This window comes from Vicia villosa, linkage group LG2, assembly GCF_029867415.1.
Source record: "Vicia villosa cultivar HV-30 ecotype Madison, WI linkage group LG2, Vvil1.0, whole genome shotgun sequence".
NCBI lineage: Eukaryota > Viridiplantae > Streptophyta > Magnoliopsida > Fabales > Fabaceae > Vicia > Vicia villosa.
In genome coordinates, this window is record NC_081181.1 from 159,876,660 (window position 1) to 159,903,859 (window position 27,200).

The 27,200-nt window shown below is 34.1% G+C and overlaps 3 protein-coding genes across 3 annotated transcripts; 1 reads left to right on the top strand and 2 right to left on the bottom strand.

The window, feature by feature from the left end:
• Positions 1-569: 569 nt before the first annotated feature.
• On the top strand, positions 570-1,852 carry LOC131650450 (uncharacterized). Its single transcript, XM_058920160.1, has 2 exons — positions 570-1,191; positions 1,263-1,852. The coding sequence occupies exons 1-2, from the start codon at positions 570-572 to the stop codon at positions 1,850-1,852; spliced, it is 1,212 nt and encodes a 403-aa protein (XP_058776143.1).
• Positions 1,853-5,322: 3,470 nt separating this feature from the next.
• Positions 5,323-10,947, bottom strand: LOC131647248 (uncharacterized). The gene is made up of 3 exons (XM_058917156.1): positions 10,783-10,947; positions 8,028-8,194; positions 5,323-5,922 (listed from the first exon to the last, which is right to left on the bottom strand). The coding sequence occupies exon 3, from the start codon at positions 5,896-5,898 to the stop codon at positions 5,383-5,385; it is 516 nt and encodes a 171-aa protein (XP_058773139.1). The 5' UTR covers positions 5,899-5,922; positions 8,028-8,194; positions 10,783-10,947; the 3' UTR covers positions 5,323-5,382.
• Positions 10,948-22,679: 11,732 nt separating this feature from the next.
• On the bottom strand, positions 22,680-23,330 carry LOC131650452 (uncharacterized). The gene has a single exon (XM_058920161.1). It carries the CDS (start codon positions 23,328-23,330, stop codon positions 22,680-22,682), a length of 651 nt encoding a protein of 216 aa, XP_058776144.1.
• Positions 23,331-27,200: the final 3,870 nt, after the last annotated feature.

A 27,200-nucleotide genomic window follows, 5' to 3' on the forward strand; every position in this document is an offset into this window, starting at 1 on the left:
ACATCAATATTTGTATCTAGATATAACTTTATCATCTATCAAACTATAAATTGCAGACATGGATTTAGCGTTTGATGTTTACTTAGTATCGGTTTTAAAACGTTATTTGTATTGTTTAAACGGTGGAGAAATCGTCGGTTAAACAATACGGTAAATCTAACTATATCGTTGCGGACACGGACGATATAGGCGTCGATACGTAATTATGTTGATCGTTACCATGTTCATATACGTATATTTATAAGGAGACATACAAATTTAGGTCGATGAAATCGAATCTTGATACATTTTCTTTAACTTAGAACTTTCATTAATTTACTCTTTGCTACTAAAAGAATTGAATGACCTTTTGCAAACCCAAATTTAAAGTAACATTAACTCAAGACAAAATAGGCTATAGAACGGCGGTGATATCGCAATAATCCCTGTGGATACGATAATAACGAAAAGTACACCACAATACTCTTTCAACAGATATATGTTTAACTGTTGCAACTAGCGGTATAGCATCATTGTTACTTCCAGGAGGTAGAACTGCACATTCAAAGTTCAGGATACCGGTACCAACTATGGACAATTCTACTTGCAAGGTTGAATTCAACGATGATGTTGCAGACATGTTACGACAGACAAAGCTTATAATATGGGATGAGGCACCAATGGCGCATAAGTATGCAATAGAATCGCTTGACAGAACTTTGAAAGATGTTATGAGTGCAGACAAAAATTCAACTGATGTATTCGGTGGAAAGGTTGTTATTTTCGGGGGCGATTTCAGACAGATTTTACTTGTCGTCCCCAGAGGCAGTCGTTCCGATATTGTACACTGTGCCATAAATGCATCTTACATATGGCATTCAGTTGAGGTATTAACATTGACAAGAAACATGCGGCTACGAACAGGATCAACACAGACTGACAAAAATGAGATAGCACAGTTTTCGGATTGGCTTTTAAGAATAGGAGAGGGCCGAATATCTGAGCCTAATGACGGCACCGCCGAAATCAACATACCACCTGATATTCTGATAACAGAATTTGATGATCCAATTGTGGCCATTGCCAATACCACATACCCTGATTTCATAAATAATTTCCCATGTGTTGATTACCTTAAAAGTCGAGCGATACTTGCCTCTACACTGGAGATTGTTGATCAGATCAATGACCATATACTTAACTTGATGCCAGGTTAAGCAACAAAAATATATAATTTAATGGATTATATTAATCTAATTTTTGCTTTTACTAATTCTGTTCAGTCAACAATGCAGGAGACATTCGTGACTGCTACAGCGCAAATTCAGTTGACAAGTCTGAGATTCATGACCCAGCAGTAGTTGATATCCTCACGCCAGAATTTCTAAGTTCCCTCCGAACATCAGGATTGCCAAACCATCACTTAAAACTAAAGGTTGGGACACCTATAATGCTCATGAGAAATATAGATCAAGCTGAAGGTTTATGTAACGACACAAGGCTGTGTATAACAAAGATGGCAGCCCATGTACTGGAGGCTTCAATAATGGGTGGTAAAGGTTTGGGAAATTTGGTTTACATACCTCGAATGGACATGTCACCATCCCAATCACCATGGCCATTCAAACTGAATAGGAGACAGTTCCCTATTATAGTTTCCTATTCTATGACAATTAACAAATCACAGGGACAGTCATTGGATAACGTTGGTTTGTACTTACCGAAAGATGTATTCACACATGGCCAGATTTTTGTCGCATTGTCAAGAGTAACAACAAAAAAGGGAATCAAAATACTGATACATGATGAAGAAAAGAAATTCAGGGAGAAAACTACAAATGTTGTGTATAAAGAAGTTTTTAACAATGTCTAAGTTTTTAAAATTGATCAGAGTAAATATGTAACAGCGGTAATCTATATTACTAACAGCATATTAGTATTGCAAGTAACAGCAGTAATATATATTACTAACAGCATATTAGCAATGCAAGTAACAGAAATAATTTATATATAGCATAACATCTAAATACCAAAATCTTATATATTAATATAAAGGTGGACCTAAGTCCACCAGAAAATTACAAAAAGTTAAAGACTTAGATACTTATAACAAACTTTGACATCATTTTCAATTTTTCAACATTGTTACAAGTATCTCCTTGCTGATAGGATCCTTAACGCTGAAGCCCATAGAGTCTCCATCAAGCAGGCACCTTTCCTTGGCAAATTTGTACCAACCACACCCTAAGAACATCTGACCCTTTTCGGTATGATGAACTTCACATTCATACCTGACTTCCCTTTCCCAGTCAACCAAATCTACAAACCTTGCTCCATGGAGCCAGCGACTTGCCACAACATGCTCAGGAATTTCCTGCAATATTGATATAAAACAACATTAGATAATCCCATTAACTGTTAGGGAAAGACAATAAGCTTAAAACGAATAATAACTTACAAGAAGACATGACTGAACCATCTTCCCGTTGGCCACATCTTGCTTCCAGATACAATATTGTAACTTAGCAGGCTGTTCTACATGGCAACTAAAATCCTCAACAACCGGTTCATGGCATCTGGAACATTATACAAACAGACAACATGGTCAATAAATAAATGTGTTATCAAACATTCTAAATTAAAGCATAAAACGTATACTCAACATAAGCTAATTCAAACATACACAGAGTTATCAGAAGTGACAGCTTTCCCCACAGCCATTTGGTTGACCGAGTTTTCTTCACCTGCATGCAACCATATATAACTCTTAAATTCAAAATGTAACAGAGCAAACTTTCAAATGATATGTTTACCTTTACCTCTCATTGCTTGATAGACTCTTCCTTCCATCTTTTCAGAAATTCGCAGCTTACACTGTTGATTCCAGAGTAATGATGAATGCTTCAGTTTTTAGTGCTTTCAAACTTCCTACACATTACTTATATAACACTCTAAATGGAATCTTCACATACCTGCTACTTTTCCACCGTCCAATAGAATTCAATGCAATTGTTCAATTAGTCTTCTTTGCATTTACATCACTTCAAAACAGTTTTCGTTTTATTTATATTCCTCACAAAAAACATTAACTGCCCATAACCCAATTGATCTTTCACATTCCAATATAATATAACACATTACAACTATTTTATAACCATTTAATATTATCGTACTACTCTTTAACATATACTATTAAATTGAATTTTCAACTATTCATATGTCCATTGTTGTGTGTTTACCAATTAGATTTAATAGCCTACCATTTACAGGAGCCATACCCGAACTTATACCAACAATAATGAAATTAGGTACCCTATTCTGATCAAGTTTGATAGATATCCTGTTCAATACATATAATAAACAATACTTAATTTTAAAACAGAATGGTAATCAATTTTGAATAAAAACCATGGCAGATTTGGCTCATTCCATGAAACATACAACCAACATTGATAATATTTAATTTAAAACCATACATAGTGCCATAATTGTTAAACTTGGTTCACATCCACCATTACAAAAAACAACAAAACCATAAATCCCATACAAACCAAACTGCTAAAAAAAGACCCTATACATCCACCACAAACATTGCCTAACCAACAGCTCTATCAACGATCACCACTGCGCTCCACTGTTACCATAATATCTAACACTGGCGGGTAATAAATCACAAAGTGCACTTTATCACCTTCTTTCAATTCCGCTGCCCTTACATAGTCAAACCATTCTCCATACAAATATGTTTCATTTTTTTTGGCCTCTTCTTCACCTTGCACTCATATGGGTACCCGTTGTCCACATCATTGAGGGTAACCTCTGACATTCCAGCTAGCCCACATTTCTCTACTATTTCTGCAGGAATATGCTGCACTCATTGACATACAATATCAGTTACATTACTTCTCTGTATAACACCAGTGTACCAACAACTATAGACTTTGAACACTGCTTACCATAACATTTGAGCAAAACTTCTTTACATCATGAACTTCACGAGTCCAGTACGCTTCTTCGAATTCTTCCTGTATAGGACTCATTTCTCTGAAATTAAGACCACATTTACAGCACAATGCCAACACAACAGCATCAATATACCTATAACTATAATATATTCCCTATCACTTATAAATAAACTTTACCTCTCACTATCAGAAGATATCATTATGTATTAATTCCCATCTCCATCATCCCTTCAACACAATAACATACAAACTATTTATTAAACTAAGTTGTAACTCATTATTCCAGAAACACATTCAATTTTGTGGAGGTTAAATGGAATTCAATACAAAAAAAAAATTAAACTATAAGATTACCCTTTATTTTCAACAATCCTGGCAGCCTCTACAGAAACTTTACCGCCATCATCGACACGATTCAATCTTTCATGTTGTTTCTTCCATTCCTCCATAACATAATCATTCTCATGTGACTCACTCAGTATCCTCTCAACTGTGAGCCGCTTCCATGGAGTTTGCAACTCCAACCGAACGGGTGAACTGGAATCAAAACAACATTGTGACCTCTAAATGGATGAATATCTTATGATAAACTCTGCAAACAACATAAACAGTAACACATGCACATACCTTCTTGCCTGCGACATTTTGTTCTTCACACTTATCACCCAACCCTGCGTTTCTTACACCAACAATGCCAAAGACAAACTCTTTGATTGCCAACACGTTGAAGAGTTATGAATCCAACGTTACTTTCATTTTAAATGCCATCGTTATGTAACAATACCAATAATAGGATTCTTTTGTGGGCCTATTAACATATTAGGTCTAACAATAAAAATAGGTTTTCTGCACCAAGGCCTGAATTCTAAGGCCCAATAAACTTTAATGTCCTATTAACTTAGATATATTAACCAACTATAAGGTCCAACATGTATTTTTAACCTATTTAAAATATTTTACCTTATTAGATGAACTTACACATATATATTCATTTTCACTATTTTATTAAAGTGCCCTAAAACCCAATGCGCGAGACAGACGGGTACCCGTGCGAACGCACGGGTAAGACACTAGTTTATAAATTAAAAATATCATCCTTCCACTCTCATGTCAAAATATAAGAGCCATGCCTTTAGTTCAATTCCAAAACCATGAAAAATCATGGAAAATTGTCATGATCATACACACTATGCTAAATTTAAAATCAACTTATCTAAAATCACATAATACCTAAAATTAAAATCTACCTATTTGAGAACAAATCACTACAAGTCACTACTCTTCTAGCTTGATCATGAAATTTGACACCCCTCAAATTCATACTCAACCACAATCACTATAATTGAATCATAAAAAGATTACATTATTCGTTGTGATTTTGTCAAACTCAATATCAATTTCAACATACACAAAAAAAAATTGAGGAAAAACAATCAAATTAATCATTTGAGAAAGAAACCCTACCAAAACCTAAATGACCAATTTGATACAACTCATGCCAAACCTTTTCAGCTTCAAATCCAACATTAACATGAGCACTATCCATTGGTGATGTTGGCCACCCTACATGCAAATCCTCATCCTTTTTCTCTTCCAACACAACATCATCAACATCTTTGTGCCCCATTTTGCATTTCTTCTTATGACAACATCTCTTCTTCTTATTCTTGTTCTTGCTCCCTAATCCCAAACATTTTCTTCCCATGACCCAAGGTGCCTTTATAAATGCCAAAGCAAAACAATGTAACACAACACAAGGACAACAACATAGTGCAACACAATCAGCTACTAATCCTGTCGTGCATGATTTGCAATACTTGCCTGAACACTCTATCGAATCGACTTCGCTATCGTCGGCAGTGTTAAATCTCTTGCTAGTGTGCTCATTCCCTTTGCTACGACTTTTATGTCTTGTAGTTTTGCTACTTGAAGTTTTTTTTGGATTCTCATCCATGTGATTTTCTTCTTCTTTATGTTTCTGCAAATTTGTAGATGAGAACGTTGAAAATATAAGTGTAAAACTATTTACCATAAAAATTACCTAAATTGATTTATTATTAATTGTTTGGTTTTAGGGATAGGATAAAATGACATTAAAGTTTCAAAGTTTAATTTGACATCAAAATCTTAACCATTAAAAGAATTGATCTAACGATGATACTAAATGAAATAAAATAATAATAAAAAATATAACATATTTTTCTCCTAAAAAATAGGCTATTTAGTATCACTGTTAGATCAATTCTTTTAACGGTTAAGATTTGATGTCAAATTAAATTTTGACACCTTGATATCATTCCATCCTATCCGTTGATTTTATAGTCAAACATGTTAAATGACTTAGCATTAAAATATTACATGGTCGATATACAATTATCATAAATATGTTTTTAAAAGTAAATTAGACTAAACATATAAAAAGAATAGACTATATATAAAATTTAATATGTTAGTATTAGAGTTTATCGACTCAAATCATCCAAGCATTATGTCTGACTAAACAGAAAAAAAATCTTTCTACAAATTACTTTTTGAATGATTAGATGTAAGTTAGCTATTTAGTATAATGATATATAAATAAATATTCATAAAAAAATTCTTAAAATTAAAAAAGTTAATTCATTTAATAAAAAAATTAACTCACACTCAGAAATCTGTCTTTACCCTTGTGAATATTCGAAATTCAATTCGCCTAAATTTTTATTTATTAAAATAAAAAGAGTGTTAGTGTGTTATTTGACCAACTTTATTATAGTTTAAGTTTTTTTTATAGAATCAGTATAATTATTATTTTTATTCTCTTTTTGACTAAAATTATAAGTTTATAGATTTATAAGCAAATAGATTTATAAGTTTATATATATATATATATATATATATATATATATATATATATATATATATATATATATTAACGTAAGCTAATAAATTAATTAGTTTATTGAAAAGATTGATAAATTTATAAATTAATCAAAAGTAAAAATATAATACAATATTTGTAAATTACACGGTCATGTAAATTACAATTTTCTTTTAAGAAAAAATAAAATTTGGTTTTGATCTCATTTAGAGAAAATGTTTTCATAATTTTTTAATAAATTTAATTTGCAAAAACATTTAAGGATATACTCCAAAGTGATTTTGTGAACTTAACCAATTAATAAAGAACACATTCCAACACCAAAGTGATTTTATGTTTACAATGACACTACTTGAAACTTTCAGAAATCAAAATGATCACTCAAAAATAAATAAATAAAAGGGAAAAGCTAACATGTGTTCTAAGGGCACAAGTTAATGAGATATTTATAGAAAAAATTTCTTGAAACTTGTACATTCAATTTATCGAAACTTTAAATATGACTTTACTGCATTTAATTATATTTAATTTTTTCTAATTATAATATGACCATAAAAAAATTCACTCTAAATGACATTATTTTTATACAAGTAGACGTGGATTTTAATGGATATACACCAATAATCTTATCTCAATATAAACCCACTTTGTTAAATTAATTATTACAAAATCTCGACAAAAATCTACAATACTGTGCATATTCATCAAACTCATAAACATTTAGGATCTTAAATTAAATATTAATAACATCTATCTATTTTTGTTGTTTTTTTTTACAACATTTTTTTGGATATATGATCCTTAAGAATAAATTCCAGTGCCTATATAAACATCACACCATTATTTTACTATTCAAAAACGTGTCTAAGTTCGTTTTTCTTATTCCTAATTTGACTCGTTTAAGTTTTTTTTTTTAATTTAAAAATGTTGAAAATCAAAATATTCAATGTTCCCAAAAATATAGTCGTTAGTAAATCGAGGAGCAAAAATCTAACTAACTCATAAAACTCATCTAACGCTTCTATACATTAGGGGCATGTTTGGATATCCAATATTGCAAAACGTGATTTAACACAAACAATTTATTGACGATGACTATAGGTTAAATAATTTGTTCGTCTTAATGGCTTACATACATGTTGTTAATTAGGTTTAAGATAAGAAATTGTAAACTTCTTAAAGACAGATAAATCACAATTGAGAGAATTTGATAATAAACTAACCTGATAATTTTTAATCGCGATGTCTCGATCTCTTTTAGTTTAATCAGATGCAGTTGGAAATACACACACCTAAATTTTTGTGAAGTTTCGTCGCACCTTTGCAAGAATTTACTTGATTTGATATTAGATTCTACAATTGCACACAAACGCAAGCCTCTTGAAGAAACCTAATAAGAAAATACAGGTGATGAGTATATTAAGAATAATGATAAACAAAGTGGTGAGCTAAAATTTGATAGAAGAAACACAGTTTATGAATGAGAAGAGGTTTCCAACTGCTTCAATTCAAAATGTTGGGGCAAAATGGAACGTTAACTTGATACCTCATTCTTATCTATAATTATTAGATTAATTATTATCATGAATTTAGTTATATTGTTAATGAATCAACCCAACTTATTTATTTATTTATTATTGTTTATTTGTTCATTTTTTTTATTCTAATATGATATATTAATGTTTAATAATTATTTATTTGTTGAGATTTAATTTCATGTATATGTAATTTTTTTTAAAATAGAATAGTGAATAACAATTAAACTCAAATTTTACTTATTCAATTGAACTAAATTAATAATTTACAAAATTTTAAATTTTAAAAGTTTGAGGTAAATATATCTCTTTTTATTAAATTTACATATTTAACTATATTTTTTTAAAAATCACATAGAAATGTTAAGAGTGGAGTGACCTAGAGCCCAATAGCCAGTCCAGTTCAATTATTTTTATTTTTCATTCTACCTCTTAATATTCTCAAATTTGCAAAAGTATATTATAAGAAGAACTAAACTAAAGACTAATTTTGTATGGCTTAAATGAGTTGGGGGCAAAAAACATTATTTTTAAGTTTTCCTTTTTACAACCTAATCCATAAAAAATAGAAAATTTCTCAATTTATCTGTCAATATTTTCAAACATGCAAAAAAATGTTATTAAAAGAACTAAATCTAAGATTTATATTTGAAACCACATCAAATGTTTGTCATACACTTATTTATTGGAAGTTAGTTGAGGTGACCAGCAAATATGCGCATCCTATTTAAATTCGTCATGTAGAAAAATAAATATGGATTGATCGAACATAGGAAAAACTGTGAGTTTAATACAACGACTTTGTTTATAAAAAAATAAGAACGGGACAAGATTTGCATCCTTAAAAACAAAAAGTTGCAATAATCCATATCCGTCCAAGTAATTCTTGCAGTTGCAAAAAAGCATTAAAAAAAAAGAACGAAACTAAAATTGTAAAAAATGTATGTTTAAAATTTTAGTCTAATCAGGTAAACAATATGTACAAAAGATCGAACTCGTTTTGTTATCTTTAAAACTTAAAATCTTGAAATATTTACTTCTCAAATTAACTCAAATAAAGGCATATCCAACATAGTTTACAATACACAAGATCCCTATTTTGTAATAACAACAAAGAAACATTTAACTCTAAACAATATCATCCTAACAAAAATCTATTCTAGACAAACAAATATCAAAAGGGTAAAATAATCATTCATGTCAAGTTGAAATTGAATAGAATTGGAAAGGCAAGAGAAAAAGTAAAATCCCATGAAATGCCAATTTCTTGAAACATCACACACAAGTCAGTCAACTATTTTTACTTTGAGATAGGAATCTCAATGGCAATACTAAAGTGCTGCCCTACATATGGTATGTACATGGTACAAAGGATTCCATTGGTTTAAAAAAATAATGCAATAAGAATAATAAAGAAACTGCATATTCTAAAAAATTACTTGGAATATGTGAGATTATGTATTTTAAGTTTATAATTGGGATGCTCCATATGCTCTCTTCAAGAACAAATATAAATAATAAAAACGATTTCTTGTTATTTACTCAAATAGTAAATTAATGTTAGGGCTCGTTTCTCTAAGAGAGATCTTGCCAATTAAAATTGAGGAGAAAGAGAAAACAGATCTACAATTGATGCTCCATACTTTAGTCAAATTTATATTCAAATCCAAATTTTGGTTTTTCTTTTTTTTTTTTACAAACTACAAAATAATTTTGGTTTCTCTAAGTTAATCATCGGTGAAAAAAATTGATTTTTAAGTGAATAATTTTATAAAATTTATTTTGGCTAAAAATAATTTATATTTGATAAATTTTTGCAAAAATATTTCACCAAAAAAATTCAGCATAAAAATCATTTAAATTCAAAAACTATAAATCCTATCTTCAATTAAAATTAATTATAAAAAATATTAACAATTCTATTAGAGAATAATCAAACATTTTAAAATCAATTCTTCCCATTCAATAGAAGATGTTTAAGTGAAACCAAACTTATACACTAATACACTGAGTATATATTTAATCTAATTATTGCATAATTTTTATGCATCATGTTATTAAATGTGCTAAAGTTAGTGTTAAGTTTCACTTCTACCATCTTAAAGGAAACTTTAGGACTGATCCATTGCTCTAAATTAGATTCAACCAAACCAAAAACATGAAAATAAAATAAAAATGCTAAGATTGAAACATGAAAATAAAAACATTGCTAAGGTTGAAACATGAAAATCCATCAAATTGGATGAATATCAATGAAGATCCAAAAATGCAAATTAAGATCCACTTTCAAACTTTAATATTCATCAACAAACTTCAACAACAACAACACTATCTCATAATTTCATAAACATGAATTACAAACTATATAGTAACTCAAAAAAACTATACAAACATATTATATTAACAGAAGGAAGAAAAATAGAGAGAGAGTTTAGTTACTTACTTGAGAGAAAAATTGAAGCTTTTAAGTTAAACTCCAATTTCTCCGAAGAATTTGATTCTGAATATAACAGTCATCTCTTAATCTCTTTGAGTTGTTTTGTTAATGGAATTGCAAGTGAAAACTTGATATGATATATAACAAAACCCCATTTGAGGAATCTCTCACTCTCTCTCTCTCTCTCTGCATGCTTTATAGTTTATTTTTATCATAGTTTGTAAAACTATTAATTAAAAACCAAACCAATATATAATAACAATAAGAGCTCAGGGTGACAGTATATTATATTAATTTGGATTCAGCAACATTTTTTTTTTCAATCAAAGACTGTCAGTCAAATAGTCGTTGAATTCAGATTTGTTGAATTTTAAGAGTGATAGTGCGTGTGTCAAAAAAAAAATTAAATTAATGAAAGTACTAAAGTCTTACATCGACTAAAAATAAATAAAAATATGTCGATTTTATAAAAGATGCGACTAACACTCACGTTGTCTTAAGATTTCGAGCGGATATATAGTATAAGATCTCTTGTAAATTATAAAAATTTATATTATTTGATTTGATTTTTATTCAACATTACTATTAGATAGTTTAAAATAAAAATCGTTTGATTGAAAATCAACGGTTGAGATCTTCTACAGTGTGAAAACTGCATACAACCCTACATCAGAGAATCAAAAGTCACAATGAAGCAAAAGTGTGCGTGGTGAAGAGTTCCAATGAGAGGGAATATTGGAAAATGTTGTAGTTTTTCTTAGCAATTTTTCCACTTACTCTGTCCAATCCGTTCTCGTCCATATCATATGTTTGATTTTGTTAATTAAATCTCAACTCAGTAATATTCTCGCACGTGAGAGACAGACAGCACGTGCATCCATGTTGTCCTATGCTATGCATTTCTGTAAAACAAAAGTTACTCAAGTCAATTGTCTTTTGAAAAATATGTATGTTAATGTTCAATTCTGGTTAAGTACTTATTAAACATCAATGAGGGGAAGGAATTAAACTAGCAATAGATTAGGATAAGAGATTGTGTTGATTTATTTTATTTAAAAGAGAGATTTGGACCGTTAAAGTTAAGGTTTAAAACCTTTACTTAAATAAAGTGATTAACTTTAAGAAGCTAAAATAGTGAAATGTCTTTTCTAACTAGGCAAATTTGATAGTATTTCATTATAGAAGTTACGATGTGAATGTAATGAGAGGAACGAAACATGGAGAACGAAGGAAAATAGAGAAACCCACAAGAATTGACGAATCGTGACCCATGGAGTTGAAAGCGAAACGATTAATTGTTCGAAGGTCAGAGCAGCATGCCACTAGATACATTGACGCAATCCCAATATCTTATCTTTTACTTAAGTATTTATCACATTTTTATTACGATGAATGGTAACCATATTATCATCGAGAGTTACTCGAAGGATAGTGATTCTTCGTCTTTGAAAATGAGAATGGAGTCTGAATCGCATTCCTTCCTTTCTTTTGGTTGGGATTTTTAATCAAGAGTCATCATTTTGAGTGATGATTCAAAAATGGAAGGGTCGTCTTGAGAATCTCTTTCGGACGAAATTCTTTCTAGGAGTACTTCGAGGACCGTATTTTCGGCGAAGTCCGACGTGGGTGAAAACCTTGTCGAGAGACATATTCCTACTCTTGTCTTAACTGAGGTAGAAGTAGAGGTTGTCTTTCAAAGGAGGGATCATGTTGGTCGCTTTGTCAAAACATATCGGGAGGTAATTGGTTATGACCCGAGTGATGGTGAAATTGCTCATCATATGTGTCATACCCCAAATTTGTCCTACCCTTTCAATTTTATCTGACTTAGGCTTTATGCATTTCATAGTCTCATGTACATACCTCCATTAGGGCATCAGCATAACATCATGCATCATTAACATCTAAAAACACGGGATCAAGGAGCATGGAATGAATTGAGGTTTTGCGTAGTTGGCACAAGGTTATTTATTTCTTCAAGAAGTGTGTCTTGCAATTGATCAAAGGATACCGAGAGCTCAGTCATTCAAAGATTGCGTGATCAGGGGGATTTCTTGGCTCCCTATGTACGTGGTGATCTCTTAGATTTCTTTATTAAGCTTCTTGAGTTCATGTACACTTGGTTAGGGGACTTTGCTATGGTTCCATGGTTTGGCTTAGAACGTTGACTCATTTGGATGAATTAATCACACTACAAGCGTTGGTCTATTCAAAGTGTTCTCCCACTGCAAGTTATCGACCTGATTCATCTAAATGTATCTTCGTGTTACCAATACAAACATTTGAGGAAAGTGGGGGCATATTTAAATTTGGAAGAGAAAGGGACTTGAAGCATTCAAGGGATCACTATTTGACTTTGTTTCAATCACTGGTTGCACCATAGGTCCATTCAAATATAGAGGGACCATTGCAAAATCCATTACAAGAGCATTACACTAAAGTGGAAAGGACTTGGAAAATCAAAGAATTGAGGGAAATTTCTCATTACTCGAAAAATGAGACCAAAAATATCAAATATCAGTTCAAGTTTCTGCAAGATTACATGTTTGTTACAATTTCATTACCATTACAACCTCCATCATTTCCATTATATCAAATCCCTAAATTCTAAAATTCCTAAGCCTATGTTCTTCTTTGATCCTAAAACTCCATGCTGATCTCCTTCCAAACTTGGCCAAAGCTTTGCTCACAAATTGTTCTCATGAACTTACAGCCAGCCCTGTACACACATTGACAAATCAGATTCAGTTCACATTAAAACCATACAGTTCAACATACATTCATACAATATACCTGCAGCATCACAATCCGAAACAAGAGCAAAACATTTACACACCAGGACCACTAATAATACACACAGTCAACATGATTCAAACCAAATGAAAAAGAACCAATACCTACAAGTGTACATCAGCCCATCTCTAAGGCAGCTTCATGTGTTCTTTGGGAAAGTTGAGGTTCTTTCATTTTTACTCCATCTTGGGCATGTAATTCTGAGTACCGAAAAGACATGCACTCCTCAGTTTCGAACCAAAGCAGCCACACCTCAGAACCATGATATTGCGGCCACGTCCCTCATCTTCACTTGTAAAAAAGGAAGGCCCTGCATAAAAACATAATTCAAGCACCAAACAGTCACTAAGAGTTCCATTCAGCATTTAGTTGTTCAAAGTCAGAATCCAAACACATTGCAACTAAGGCCCAACCTCTTTAACAAAACTCCCTGCAATACCCAAACACTATCCAAAATCCAAACATTTCAAACAACATTTCAAACTCCCACACTCCATTCAAGATACTAAATTCAGTATACCATACGCAAAGCTAACCTACTGTTACCTACTGCCAGCTCACCAACTAACATAACTGCCAACAAGCTTCTAACTACCAAAAACCACTTATAACAGAATTGTAACCAGCCCTCATTCTCATAACTAACTCAACTCAATTGTCCCTAACTTCCTCTAACAGTTTCTAACAACTTAATATACTAACAGCTCTAACCACCTCTCAATCCACCCTTCAATCCATAACCTCCTAACAGAATCATAACTAACTTTTCTAACTTCCAGTTCCCATAACTATTTATCCTAACTGTCAAAACAGAATATAACAAATCCTAACCGAAACTCAATCTCACCATTGAAGTTCATAACAGAAAATCAGAATCTAACGGCTCTCATCCATTCACCTCTAACTGATTCACTCCACCTCTAACTATATAGTCTCTCTTCCCTCCACAATTCTTCAATCTCTCTTCACTTTCATTCTCCTCCACTCTACCATTCTTCATCTCAATTCTCCACGCCTTTCCCTTCATCCCTCCACCATCCACTTCATCTGCAACCTTTCTCCAATTCTCCATCTTCACTATCCTCCACCATCCCTGTACCCTGCCTCAGCCATCTTCATCTTCTTCATCACAACAACAAAAACCAGCAAAACAGATTAAAACGGAAGAGCAAAAGAGTGGAAACCTCATAAACCTGAAAATCTTCATCAAACAACTCCAATTCTCTGAAAACTTCAAAAGAGTTCTCGCTAATCAACCTTCATCGCACCTCTTCTACCTCAAGATTACCGCCGCACATCGTTGTCCTGTTTCTGCGAACCGCTTGAACCTTCATTCGACATCAATTTTCATCTGCAACGACCTCACTGCATCAACAACATCACATAATATCAAGAACCGTTCAACAACCACATCGTAACAACCATCTCACAACAACATACAACAAAATCATCGCCGTTCTGCAATCTCTCGTCATCAATTCAACACTCTCTTTCAACAATTCGGTGTTCTCAGAGCGGCTCAGAAGAAGAGGTGTAAAAGACGAAGTCGGAAAGAAGAGAGGAAGAATTGAGTGAGCTTACATGATTTCTTGAGGATCTTCCCCGACTTTCACTGGACGCACTCCTCTTTCGATTCCGTTCGAGAGTTGATGAGAGAGCAAGCGGGATTCGAATAGAATCGGAGGGGGAATGGTTTGAGAACTCAACGTCGAGAGAGAGGTTGATTCGTCCGTTCCCAACGGCGAAGGATGTTGAACGAAGAGTGAGAGGCCGTTTTTTGGAGCTCTAGCCGGAAAAGATCGCACCGGAGATGGAAGCTTGGTTCGCCGTCGCGCGTGAAGAGGAGAAGAGAGTTGGGAGGTCACAATTTCTTAACCCTAAATCCTCTTTCTATTTAATTTTAATTAATTGAATTAATCTGAGGTTGAATGTGAATTAAGTCTGATTAATGGTTACTAATTGGGGTTTAAGTCCGATTAATGGTTATTAGTTGGGTTTAAACATGAAATCGGATTATTGGATTGGACTCAAAGAACTCTGAATCAATAATTGTATCTGGGTCATTGAATCTGAGCCCATGTCATTTTTTTGGTGAACGAAAACAATAACAAAAAACAAGCTTTTGGACCTTATCACCGAATTACTGATTATACCCCCCTTGGCCCATGACACCATTTTTGGCTGAAGAAAAACTATGACAAAAATAGCTCCTGGGCTCATGCTTTTGGGCCCTGCGCCAGTTACTAAACATACCACCAGCTTCAATATCACACCCCCTGTTTCCATTACATTTTGATTTAGGTTATTAATTAGATTCTTCTATTTCTCTTAGGCAATAAAAATGCTATTCTTCTCCTATTAGTTTTTAGAATTTAATTCAAATTGTTGACATAGAAACTCATAAAAATAGTAGAATTTTTAGGTTAACTTTGACATTTAATTTCCTTCATTAAAAAACTCATAAAAAATAGTAGTATTTTAGTGTAATTTTGCATTAGTACTTGAATTGTTTTGTGCTAGTTTCATGTTATTTTTGTATGATTTTTGTGTGACTTTGTTGCTTAGCTTTTGGCCATACTTTTGGCCTATTATATTGTTATACCGCTTGTATGCTTCTTTTAGAATCTACCCCATGTTAACATTAGGATTTAGACTTGTATAAACAACTTAGATTAGAATTTAGGATTAGTTCCCTCTTGCATTCTTTTTCTTTTTCAACTCTTTAAAATACCTAATAAACGGAAGATGCGAATCACATTAAGAAAGTGATAGAGAAATGAGTGGGATTCATTCCCTAATCTATTTCTCAATCGCTTAGTGGCATAGAAACGAGTGGGATTCATTCCCTAATCTGTTTCTCGGTCACTACTTAATGGGAGAGAAACGAGTGGGATTCATTCCCTAATCTGTTTCTCAAACATTAATTAATGGGAGAGAAATGAGTGAGATTCATTCTCTAATCTGTTTCTCGAACATTACATAATGGGATGGAAGTGAGTAGGATTCATTCCTTAATCTGCTTCTCGATCATTATACATTTTATGTGATTCGAATCGTGAAGTAATTTCCCTTAAAAAATACACAACCAAAAACACTTTAAAACATCTAACAATGGTTCAGACTAAAGCAAAGTAGAGAAAGTGGTGAGTGGCCCGGTATTGGGAACTGTTCATCACTCATCTATCCTAAAAGACACAAACCAAGCATTTCTTTTTCTTTTGCCTCGTTGGCACCTAAGGGCAATGTCATTTCCGTTCGTACGCATCGTAGGTCGTCCCTTATGCAAGAACGTGAACGTTGACTCCGGCCAATTAAAAAACACAAAAACAAACAGAAAATCTTTAGCCGAGCTACGGTAACTCTGATTCCTGAAAAGGATACGTAGGCGGCGGGGTAGGGCCCGTGCGAGTACAATTCTTTATTTTCCCTACATTTTGCATTCATTTCGCATTTAGACATAGACATAGTACACACCCATTAGATAGAAACAAACATAGGTGGATACCATCGAGTACGATGGGCGCGAGGGGTGCTAATACCTTCCCCTTACGTAACCGACTCCCGTACCTAGATTCTCTGGTCGCAAGACCCCGTTCTTACCCTTTGTTAGGTTTTCTGATATTCCTTTCCCTTATGGGATAAATATATTGGTGGCGACTCTGTTCATTTTTCGCGAGCGTGCGACAATATGGAGTGTTAAGGGCATCATAATGTCATGTCCTAGGTTAGTCCTGGTGACCATCAAAGAGCTGACGTATTGTCCGTAAGAGTCTTCAATTAATAGACTTTTGCCATGGTTGACCAAAATTCCCAAAAGTCAAAGTTGATCATTGCACAGTTGACTTTTTTCAATTAAATTGTATTCTCTCGAATACCAATTGAATTAAGCTCTTCTAGCCAAATGAATTATATGAATGGGCTGTAATGAAGTGCTTATGATCCTTGAATCATGTTTTGAGCCATAAGACCATGCTTTGACCAAAAGTTAGCTTCCTTAGAGAATTTGGTCAAAACCCTAATAGGTGTACTAGATGAATTTGAAAGTTGTTGATCTTAACTTGAATCACTCTTTAGTTTGGACATGGATGATGGGAATAACTTGAAAATATGAGAAGCTTGAGTCTCTTTGAGAATCTCAAAACCCTAATTTGCCCGAGCTTTCTTGATTAGCCAACTATCTTATGAAACAAGCAAACACATTTTTTTGTATATTTTGAGGTTAGCAAATGATGCATGAATGATTTTATATGAGATGAATGATGATAATGATGATCACACTCTTTTAGATTCAATGCAAATGTGGTGATATCTTAGGGTGAAAAATTGGGGTATGCCACACATAATTCAAAAACCACAAACACTTGTCATGCTCATTAACACTTATATAATAATTATGTTTTCCACAACCTCAACATATGCACTTTCGCAATGGAATCATATTTATTCTGACAAAACACATTATTGTCTCATAATAACTTCACTTTATTAAAATCTTAGGCATAAAAGTCAAACATCACATAACCTTATTAGGATTCAAAAAATAGAATAAAGAATACAAGTATCCTTCACAAAAACATAAATCAAAGTGTCCCCCAGTGTTACATGACTAGAGCACGACTCCAAACCCAAAGTGAAAAAAAAATAAAGAAAGTAGCTTCTCCAACTCCAAGCACATTAGTACCAATTCTAATCTTCGGTACCTGAGCGATGTCGTTATAAAACATCATTCCAACTGAAGGGTGAGGATTCACATCATTATAGAAATTATATAATAACATATAACGCATAAAATACATACACAATATGAATTCATCACACTTCGTATAGTTCACATACATAGCATCACTCCATCATAATACTATTTTCAAGAATATAATCACACTTAACATTTTCACAGATTGCATTTTTTCCACACAATTAACACAATTCTACATTTTCACATAAACACAATGTGACTCAATGCAATACTTATGCATGTGGTACAAATCACCAGTTATTTTATTTGGTTTTTACATTTAAACCGGGTTCGTCCCCTAGACAATAACACAACTAAAGCCCATTCCCTAAGCTTTCAAGCCCCACTCTAGGTTTGAGACAAGTCACTAGCTCCCATGAAACCAACGAACATCACCTCTTGACGAAATGATGCGTGTGCAATCACAACAATCATATGCAATTAAGATCGTTCCCTAATCTTAACATTCATGCATATCCACCATAATCATCACACTTAAATTATTACACAATTGCACCTACAATCACATACTCGTGAATTATTCACATACAATTCATATTCATAGTATTCCTGTACCAAAACATTATCACACTACACAACAAGTAGTCCACAAGTATCATTGCAATTCAACATTTTTATAAGTTCAAAACATCTCAACTGAGTATTTTATTAATTTATTCTATACTCATAACTCGTAAAAGTTATAAAAGTATTTATAATTATAATTCAACAAAGTTTTTAAGGAACTCTAAACAATTCTACAACAATCCCTAAACTCTAAAGTGCTCCAAAATACTCTACTGACAACTCTTACATATAAGGATAACTCTTATGAAACCAAACAATTTGGCTATAGTGGTAAACGAGCTCCTATTAAGGAACGAAGGTTCGGGAAATATCAAGTTTGATTCCTAGTGGAAACAATACTTGGCCAGCGCCATGACCTCTGGACACGAGCTCTGAATTACTAGGATCTCATTCCCCTAGGAACCAATTTGACTCTAAACAACTAGAAAACAACCCTGTCAACTTTATTGACAACTCTAACAAAATTGAAATTAACTTAAATTAACCAATTAACCTAAATGTTTACCTCTAACTTAAAACTAGGGGTGGCAAAACGGGCGGTGGCCCGCCGGGTCGGCCTGCGCACCTGCCAAAAATGGCGGGTTGGGTTGGGATTTTGGTTCCTCCGCCCGTCTAAAGTCGCCCCGTCAAAGTCCGGTGCCCACTAAAGTCCGCCTCGCCAAAGCCCGCTGCCCGCTAAAGCCCGCCTCACCTATTTGTTAAGCTCGTCTCGCTTTAAGCCCGTCCTTTTTTAGTTAATTCTAATAACTCAAATTCGTGATGGTTTTATTTTATACATTTATTTGTAAATATATGTAATATTTTTTAGGTAAAATTTATATAAAAGATGCTTTATAAAAAATTGTTCTAAAAAATAAGTGAAAATTTTAATTGAAAGGTAAAAAAAGACTATTAATCTATTTAAAAAATTAAAAGGTAAATAAATAAAAAAATAGACGGGCAAACCCGCCGCCCACCAACCCGTCATCTTGGAGCGGACATAATTTTTATGTCCATTTTACTTGACGGACTTGTCCATCCCACTTGCTTTTTGACAGACTTTAGGCGGGACGAGCGGCCTGTTTTGCCACCCCTACTTAAAACTATTAAAAATAATATACTAATAATATTAAATTATTATTATTATTTTATTAATTATACTAATGAAATATTATATATTACTAAACTTGAACTTTATGATGAGCTATTGTTTGCCAGACTTATCATTATACTAAAAACGTGATTCCAATATCGCTAGAGTATTGCCAATTAGTTTTTTTTTATCACCACAAACTCAATGTAATTCATTAATCAAAATGTGTTCAATACAATGAGGAATCGAAACTAACATACTACGTCGAGCCCAAGAATTGGCCGCCCTCGCAAGAGATTGAGCAACCGAATTCGCTTGACGTTTGACAAACTTCACCTCAAAGTTTGGAAAGGAAAACAATAAACTACGAATGGACTCAATAATAAGATAAAACTCGGAATTACCCTTCCTATTGGAATGGATAGCTTGTGTCACTATTTTGGAATCACTCTCGAAATTCACAAACTCCAAATGCGAGGAAATAGCTCCAAGAATAGCTTCTTTAAGAGCCAAAGCTTCGGCTTCAAAAACGGGAAGAATTCCGGGATCCCATGAAGTACCTGCGTAGATAAAGTTTCCAAGGTGGTTACGCACACACCACCCCCTGTTAGTAGTGTCGTTATTGTTATTAAAAGCCGCATCCGCATTACATTTAAGCCAACCCACAGATGGAGCACTCCAAACTAAAGCTTGTTGTGCTCGAGCATTATTTGTTGAATTATCTTGAGCTTGAAACCAGTCATTCCATATCCGGATCGCTTTAACTTCCAAGGTTGTCGCGTCATCTTTCTCATTCTGCCAGACATAGTCATTTCTGTTATTCCAAATAACATCTATCATAACCGCAAGTCTGCCTGAAACTTCCTTGTCTTCCTTCGAGCAAATATCAAGGAGAAGCGACTTAATGTCCTGAAAAACATGCAAACGAGATTCAATAAGATTAGATAGACCTGCCGCTCTCCAGCACTGATTAGTAGGTGTGCAGTCCAGAAACAAATGCCACTCATCCTCGGTTGAACTCTCACATAACGGACAAACTTCTGGGCACATAACATAACGTTGTCTAAGTCTCTTACGAGTAGGGAGGCAACCCGCACAAATTCTCCAAAGAAGGTGCTTTACTCTCGGTGGCGCCTTGATATTCCAAATACTGCTCCAATTCTCCGACCCTCCTCCCTCCTTATTACTTCTAACTTCTTGATACCAAAGATTGTAGCCACTTTTCACACTATAGGTACCATCCTGCTCTTCCTTCCAAATCAACCTGTCCTGTCTAACCTCTTCCAACAATGGGACTTTGAGAATTTTTTCCGAATCCGCCTCATCAAAAAGATCTCTAACAACTTCTATATCCCATTTCTTCGCATTAGCCATCATAAGGTTATTAACTGACAGCTGGTAAACCTCTTGTTTCTGTGGGCCTCCTAAGTTACCTTCACTACTACCCTGAATCCAAGGTTCCTGCATGATTTTAATATTACTACCATCACCGATACTCCACCTGCACCCTAATGTTAGAACCTCGCGGGATTTCCAAATACTCCTCCAAATAAAACTCGGATTATAGCCAAGAGAAAAATCAAAGAAGGAGTTATTAGGAAAGTACCTTGCTTTGAAAATACGAGAAACAAATGCCTCTGGATTCGAAGCTAAGGACCAACCTTGTTTTGCCACCATAGCAATGTTGAAAGCATTAAAATCCCGGAATCCTAATCCTCCATACTCCTTAGGACATGCTAATTTATCCCACGCCATCCAACGAATTCTTGCGCCCTCTTTACCACCACCCCACCAAAACGCATTCAACATTCTTTCAATATCCTGGATAACTGACGCTGGTAGAATGAAAAGACTCATAATGTATGATGGAATAGCCTGAAGAACAGATTTGATCATAATTTCTTTACCCGCTTTAGAGAGAGATCTTCCTTTCCATGAATTAATCCTATTCCAGATTCGATCCTTAATATAAGAGAAAGTAGCCTTTTTACTTCTACCAATCATAGATGGTAACCCAAGATATTTCCCTGTTCCTAACACATGGCGCACTCCCATAATACCAGCAAGATCCTCCTGAGCTGGTTTGGATAAGTTCCTACTGAAAAACACCTCCGATTTAGTCAGGTTAATCTCATGTCCCGAGGCTTCCGCATAAGTCTGAATCACCTTCATAATATTTCTCACTTCAGATAAGTTTGCCCTGCAAAACAGAAAACAGTCGTCAGCAAAAAGTAGATGGGACACCATAGGTGCCCCTCTACAGATTTGTATTCCGTGGACATCACCACGTGCTACCGATGTTGTCATGAGTTTGGAAAGACCTTCAGTTACAAGGATAAATAAATAAGGAGACAGTGGGTCTCCTTGTCTAAGTCCTCTTCCTGGTTCAATTGGTCCTACTTGATCCGAATTTACAAGAACAGTATAGTGTACCGAGGTAACGCACATCATGATCCAATGAATCCATCTCTCGTCAAAACCCAATCGGGATAGCACACCTCTTAAAAAACCCCAGTCCACCTTGTCATATGCTTTGCTGATGTCTATTTTGAGAGCCAGATTCGATCTCTTTCCTCGCGTCTGTCTTTTGAGGGTATGGATTACCTCAAAAGCAATCATAGCATTGTCGAGAATCAATCTTCCTTCAATAAAAGCCGATTGTTCCTTTGCAACACATTTCTCCAATAAATGTTTCATTCTATTAGCAATAGTTTTTTACACCAATTTATACACCACATTACAGAGGGAGATGGGACGGTAATCTTTCATATTCTGCGGATTGTTGCATTTCGGCCTCGGGATCAAACAAATATTGGTGTCGTTCATAGTCGGTGGGAAGTAACCTCTGGATAACCAATTAGTTGCAGCCAGCCATATATCTCTACCACAAAGTTCCCAAATTTTTTTGTAAAACGCCGGGTTAAATCCGTCAGGGCCTGGAGATTTATTAGGATGCATATCACAAAGAGATTCATAAAGTTCTTCCTGCGAAATAGGGCGGATAAGCTTCACATTCTCATCTTCAGTAATAACTTGTGGGAACAAACTGAGAACCTCTTCATCATTACGTGATGTTGCTGTGAATAAAGTTTCAAAATACCTCTTAGCCACCATGCTTAGATCCTGCTGTTCCGTAACTGCGGTACCATCCTCATGCCTCAAAAAATTAATTTGCTTAAATTTCCTTCGAGCCATAGCCGATTGATGGAAGAAACGGGTGTTACGATCACCGTCACGAAACCAATGCATCTTAGCTCGTTGACGCCAATATATGTCTTCTTTTAAAAGAGCTTTCTCATATTCGCTTTGGGCTTCGAGAAAACGAGAGGTCGCTTCGGGATCATGGCAGCTACGGTAAGCTTCCATAATCGATTTGTGACATTCCAATTCCTCCTTCTTTTTCCTTTTATTTCTGCTGCTCCAAACTACCAATTCCTTAGCACAAGATGAAATTTGATGCGTAACATCACAAGGACTTTCCTGTTGCCAACCAAAACGGACTACCTCCTCTACATCCTCTTCTTTCAACCAATAGTTCTCAAATCTAAACGCATTGTATCGAGGGCGTTGAAGGGCCGACTCACACGAAAGCAGAATGGGGGAGTGGTCCAAATGCGTTGCGATGAGATTATTCTCAATTAATTTGTGATCTATCCATTTGTTATAGGGCCGTTACAATTTCTGTTACTTTGTCAGTCTCTATTTAATTTCTCAGTGTATCGCATAATAAAGCAACAGTAGGTATACATATATATTAACCAAGCCATGTATATATGTATATAATAAACGACATAATTACTAATTATAATTTTACCATTTCGACATATTTAACCCGACTAACTCATCCCATGGACTTTGACAACAACCTCAAACCTCCAAGAAACATTTTTCTTCATTCACCACACCATAGCCATAGTTCAAGCAGTAGAAACACTTGCAGCAACAATATCACAACGAAAGACTTCTGAATCCACCTTCACCATTCTTGTCAAAATCCGTCACCAGATCCAAACCTGGTAACCCATACCATCTTCATTCAAACAAGCTATTCAAATGTTAACTGGATCCACTAAAACATCAAAAAAAATATCTTTGAATATCCCAAACAACAATTTACATAAACCATGTTCTACCTATCAAAAAACCATACCCAAAAAATAGAACCAATCTGGTTTCAAACTTTGAACGAAGAAACTCAGCGGTGGTGGAAGTGGGTTTAGTAATGTGGGATGATGAAATAATAAAACTACAATATTGCCTATCATAACTACAGAAAAAAATTAAGAGATGGACTACAAGGCAAGTCCAAGGTTGTTGTTCCATGGTTATCGCCTCATGTGCGTGGATAGAAACAAGAGAATGTGTCAGGTAAGAATGAAAGACTATTTTTTTTGTAACTTTTAATTATTAGTTTTTAAATTAATTTTGAATAAATTTTTGCCTTTTTGCTTTTTGGGTTATGCATTTTTGCCTTTTAATTATTTGATTTATTAAAATAATTGAATTAAAATTAAATTAAATGAAATAATTTAATTTTAAATGAATTGACATGACTTGAAAATATTTTTGGCCAAATAGAAATTGACACATCATCAAAACAAGCGCCATATCATCTAAAGTTATTCCTAAATTGACCTGGGGACTAAAATTCAAAACAAAACTTAAAAAAGGGGGAAAAACATGGTTTTTAAAATGGAGGGATCAAAACTCAAAAAAAGACAAAATAAGGGGACTAAAATTGCATTTAAGCCTAATTAATTAATATAAAATATATAATTAATTACTAAAATTGGGGTGTTACACTAGATGCGTCCATGTTTTGAACTGCGTTCTGCATCACAAAGGATCATACCCGACAAAAGATAGAGGATCCATGTCCCTGCCCTCGAGACGAATGCTCGGATCGAGGTGGACATCTCGAGACTTCACCATACTCTCCCTTGGACTGACTAGACCTGAAGTGAGGGTGCGCCAACTACGCGTAAAAGCGTATATTTCTTTGATAAGGCGTATTTGAATGGTGTATTCAGACGAACATAGGGTCTCTAATATCACCTCTGGGGGAATTGGTTGATGTAGCTGGGCTTACTGACAGCTCTTTAGATTCTGAAGACGCGTGAGGTACTGTGGAGAATTAATCGTTGTAGTCGGGCGTACTAAGCATTTTTGAAAGGAACCATGGATTTTAAAGACACTAGAGGCGCTATGGGGAATTAATTGATGTAGTCGAACGTGCAAAGCATCTCCGACAACATCCTTGAGTCTTCACATAGGAAAAGTTTATGGGGGTTTGATTGTTGTAGTCAAACAAGAAAATTGTCTCCGACAGCACCCCAGAATCTTTAAGACGAGCATCAACTGCATTGATTATTCCCCGATTCACTGCTACATGCATTCACGTTTCACCATCCTAAAGAGGGGGTAAGGCAAAAAAAATAGATCAACAAAAGTAATATATATATATATATATATATATATATATATATATGTGTGTGTGTGTGTGTGTGTGTGTGTGTGTGTGTGTGTGTGTGTGTGTGTGTGTATTAATTTACAAATACATTAATTAAATCTTGCCGCCGATCACAAGTGTATACTGTAACATCTCGATTTTTATTAGTTATTTACTTAATTATTTTATTTGGTGCTTTATTAATTATTTACTTGTTTAATTATTATGTGTTATAATAATTATTTAATTGTGTGTTATCATGCTCATTTGTTATTTGAGGCTATTAGTAGAATAATAAGATAATATGCTATTGGGCCTAATAATTGAGAATAGAAATAGTAAGTGAATGGGTAGCTAAGCCCATTAGACTTAAGAAAGATAGTAAGAAGGAAATTAGGTTTAGTTGTCATAATTATCATTTGAGAGAAAGAGATAGCTCAAGAGAAGAGAAGAAAAAAGGAGAAAAGAGAAAGTGTGGAACTATAAGAAGAAGGAGATTCTTCAAGAGGTAAGGGTTTGACTTCCCATTGTTATGGTTATATGTGATTCTATGCAATGAATAGGATATATGTAAGGATTGGGTGTTTCAATTGATGGGGTTTTTGGGATAGTTAAGGTTTTGATATAAACTCTTGTATTGATAATGAAATAGGAGATATGGAAGTGTTAGATTTGTACCCATATAGAGTAATGCATTAGGTTGATATTGTATAATGAAATCTGGTATCTGTTTGTGGTATTTGAACCTATAATGTGTGAAAATTATTTTGGATTTGGATGAGAAAGGGTGCTGAAATCGCACAGATTTTTCTATTTCTGGTGTGAGTCATCGGGCGAGTGTTTTGCTTCGCCGGGCGAGCGACCTTTTCAATGCCTTCTCCGGGCAAGACCAGCGGGCGAGAGGGGGAAAATATGATCAAGTTTCTGTAATGGAGCGTCAGGCGAGCGAGATCTTTCGCCGGGCGAAAGTACCCTGATTTGTAAATTTTCTAAAGGGCATAACTTTTGATCCGTAACTCTGTTTTATGTGTTGTTCAAAGCATTAGGAAGCTAATATAATTATCTTTATGATAGAAGTAAAATGGTTGGAACTTGATGAATAAATTATGATGTTGTTTGTGAATAACATGTAATTATGTATATGTGCGCTATGACTTGATGAATATGAATAACATGTGTTTAGTATAACTTGTGGTATGTTATTCATGATGTGTGCTAATGAATATATGTTATTTGAATGCACTTTATTGAGAATGTTTACTTGATGCGTGTTGTGCAACTTTTGGTGGATAATTCATACGAGTTGGATTATTGTGGTATGCTTGAATAATTAAAATTGAGAGACGGTCTTAATTTGCATATGTTGTTGTTGAGTTACACATCCATCATTTGTGTCAAAAGGCAATGGGTGCTAGTTATCACGGAGACTAGTGACTTGTCCCAAGCTCAGAGAGGGGGCTTGAAAGCTTAGAGAACGGGCTTTTTGCAGGTTATCTGTCTGGGAGATGGACCCGGTATGTCCGAAAAGGATAACCGAGTTGGTACCACATGCATGAGTTGCATATGTTGTTGTTGAGTCACATGCATTATGATTGTGCATGCTATGTGATGATGTGATTTGGGATTGTTGTGTTGGATTTTATTTTGAGCCTTGTTGTATATTTGACTACGTGAAATAGATTTGAGAAATGCTATTTACATGATTATGCAAGGTGTGATGAATTCTTATATATATATATATATATATATATATATATATATATATATATATATATATATATATATAT

Excerpts from the sequence above, each read along its gene's own strand:
- LOC131650450 (XM_058920160.1), top strand. The coding sequence starts at position 570 with ATGGACAATTCTACTTGCAAGGTTGAATTCAACGATGATGTTGCAGAC. Across the intron at positions 1,192-1,262 it reads TATACTTAACTTGATGCCAG|TCAACAATGCAGGAGACATT; the intron begins GTTAAGCAACAA and ends AATTCTGTTCAG.
- LOC131647248 (XM_058917156.1), bottom strand. The coding sequence starts at position 5,898 with ATGGATGAGAATCCAAAAAAAACTTCAAGTAGCAAAACTACAAGACAT.
- LOC131650452 (XM_058920161.1), bottom strand. The coding sequence starts at position 23,330 with ATGGAAGCTTACCGTAGCTGCCATGATCCCGAAGCGACCTCTCGTTTT.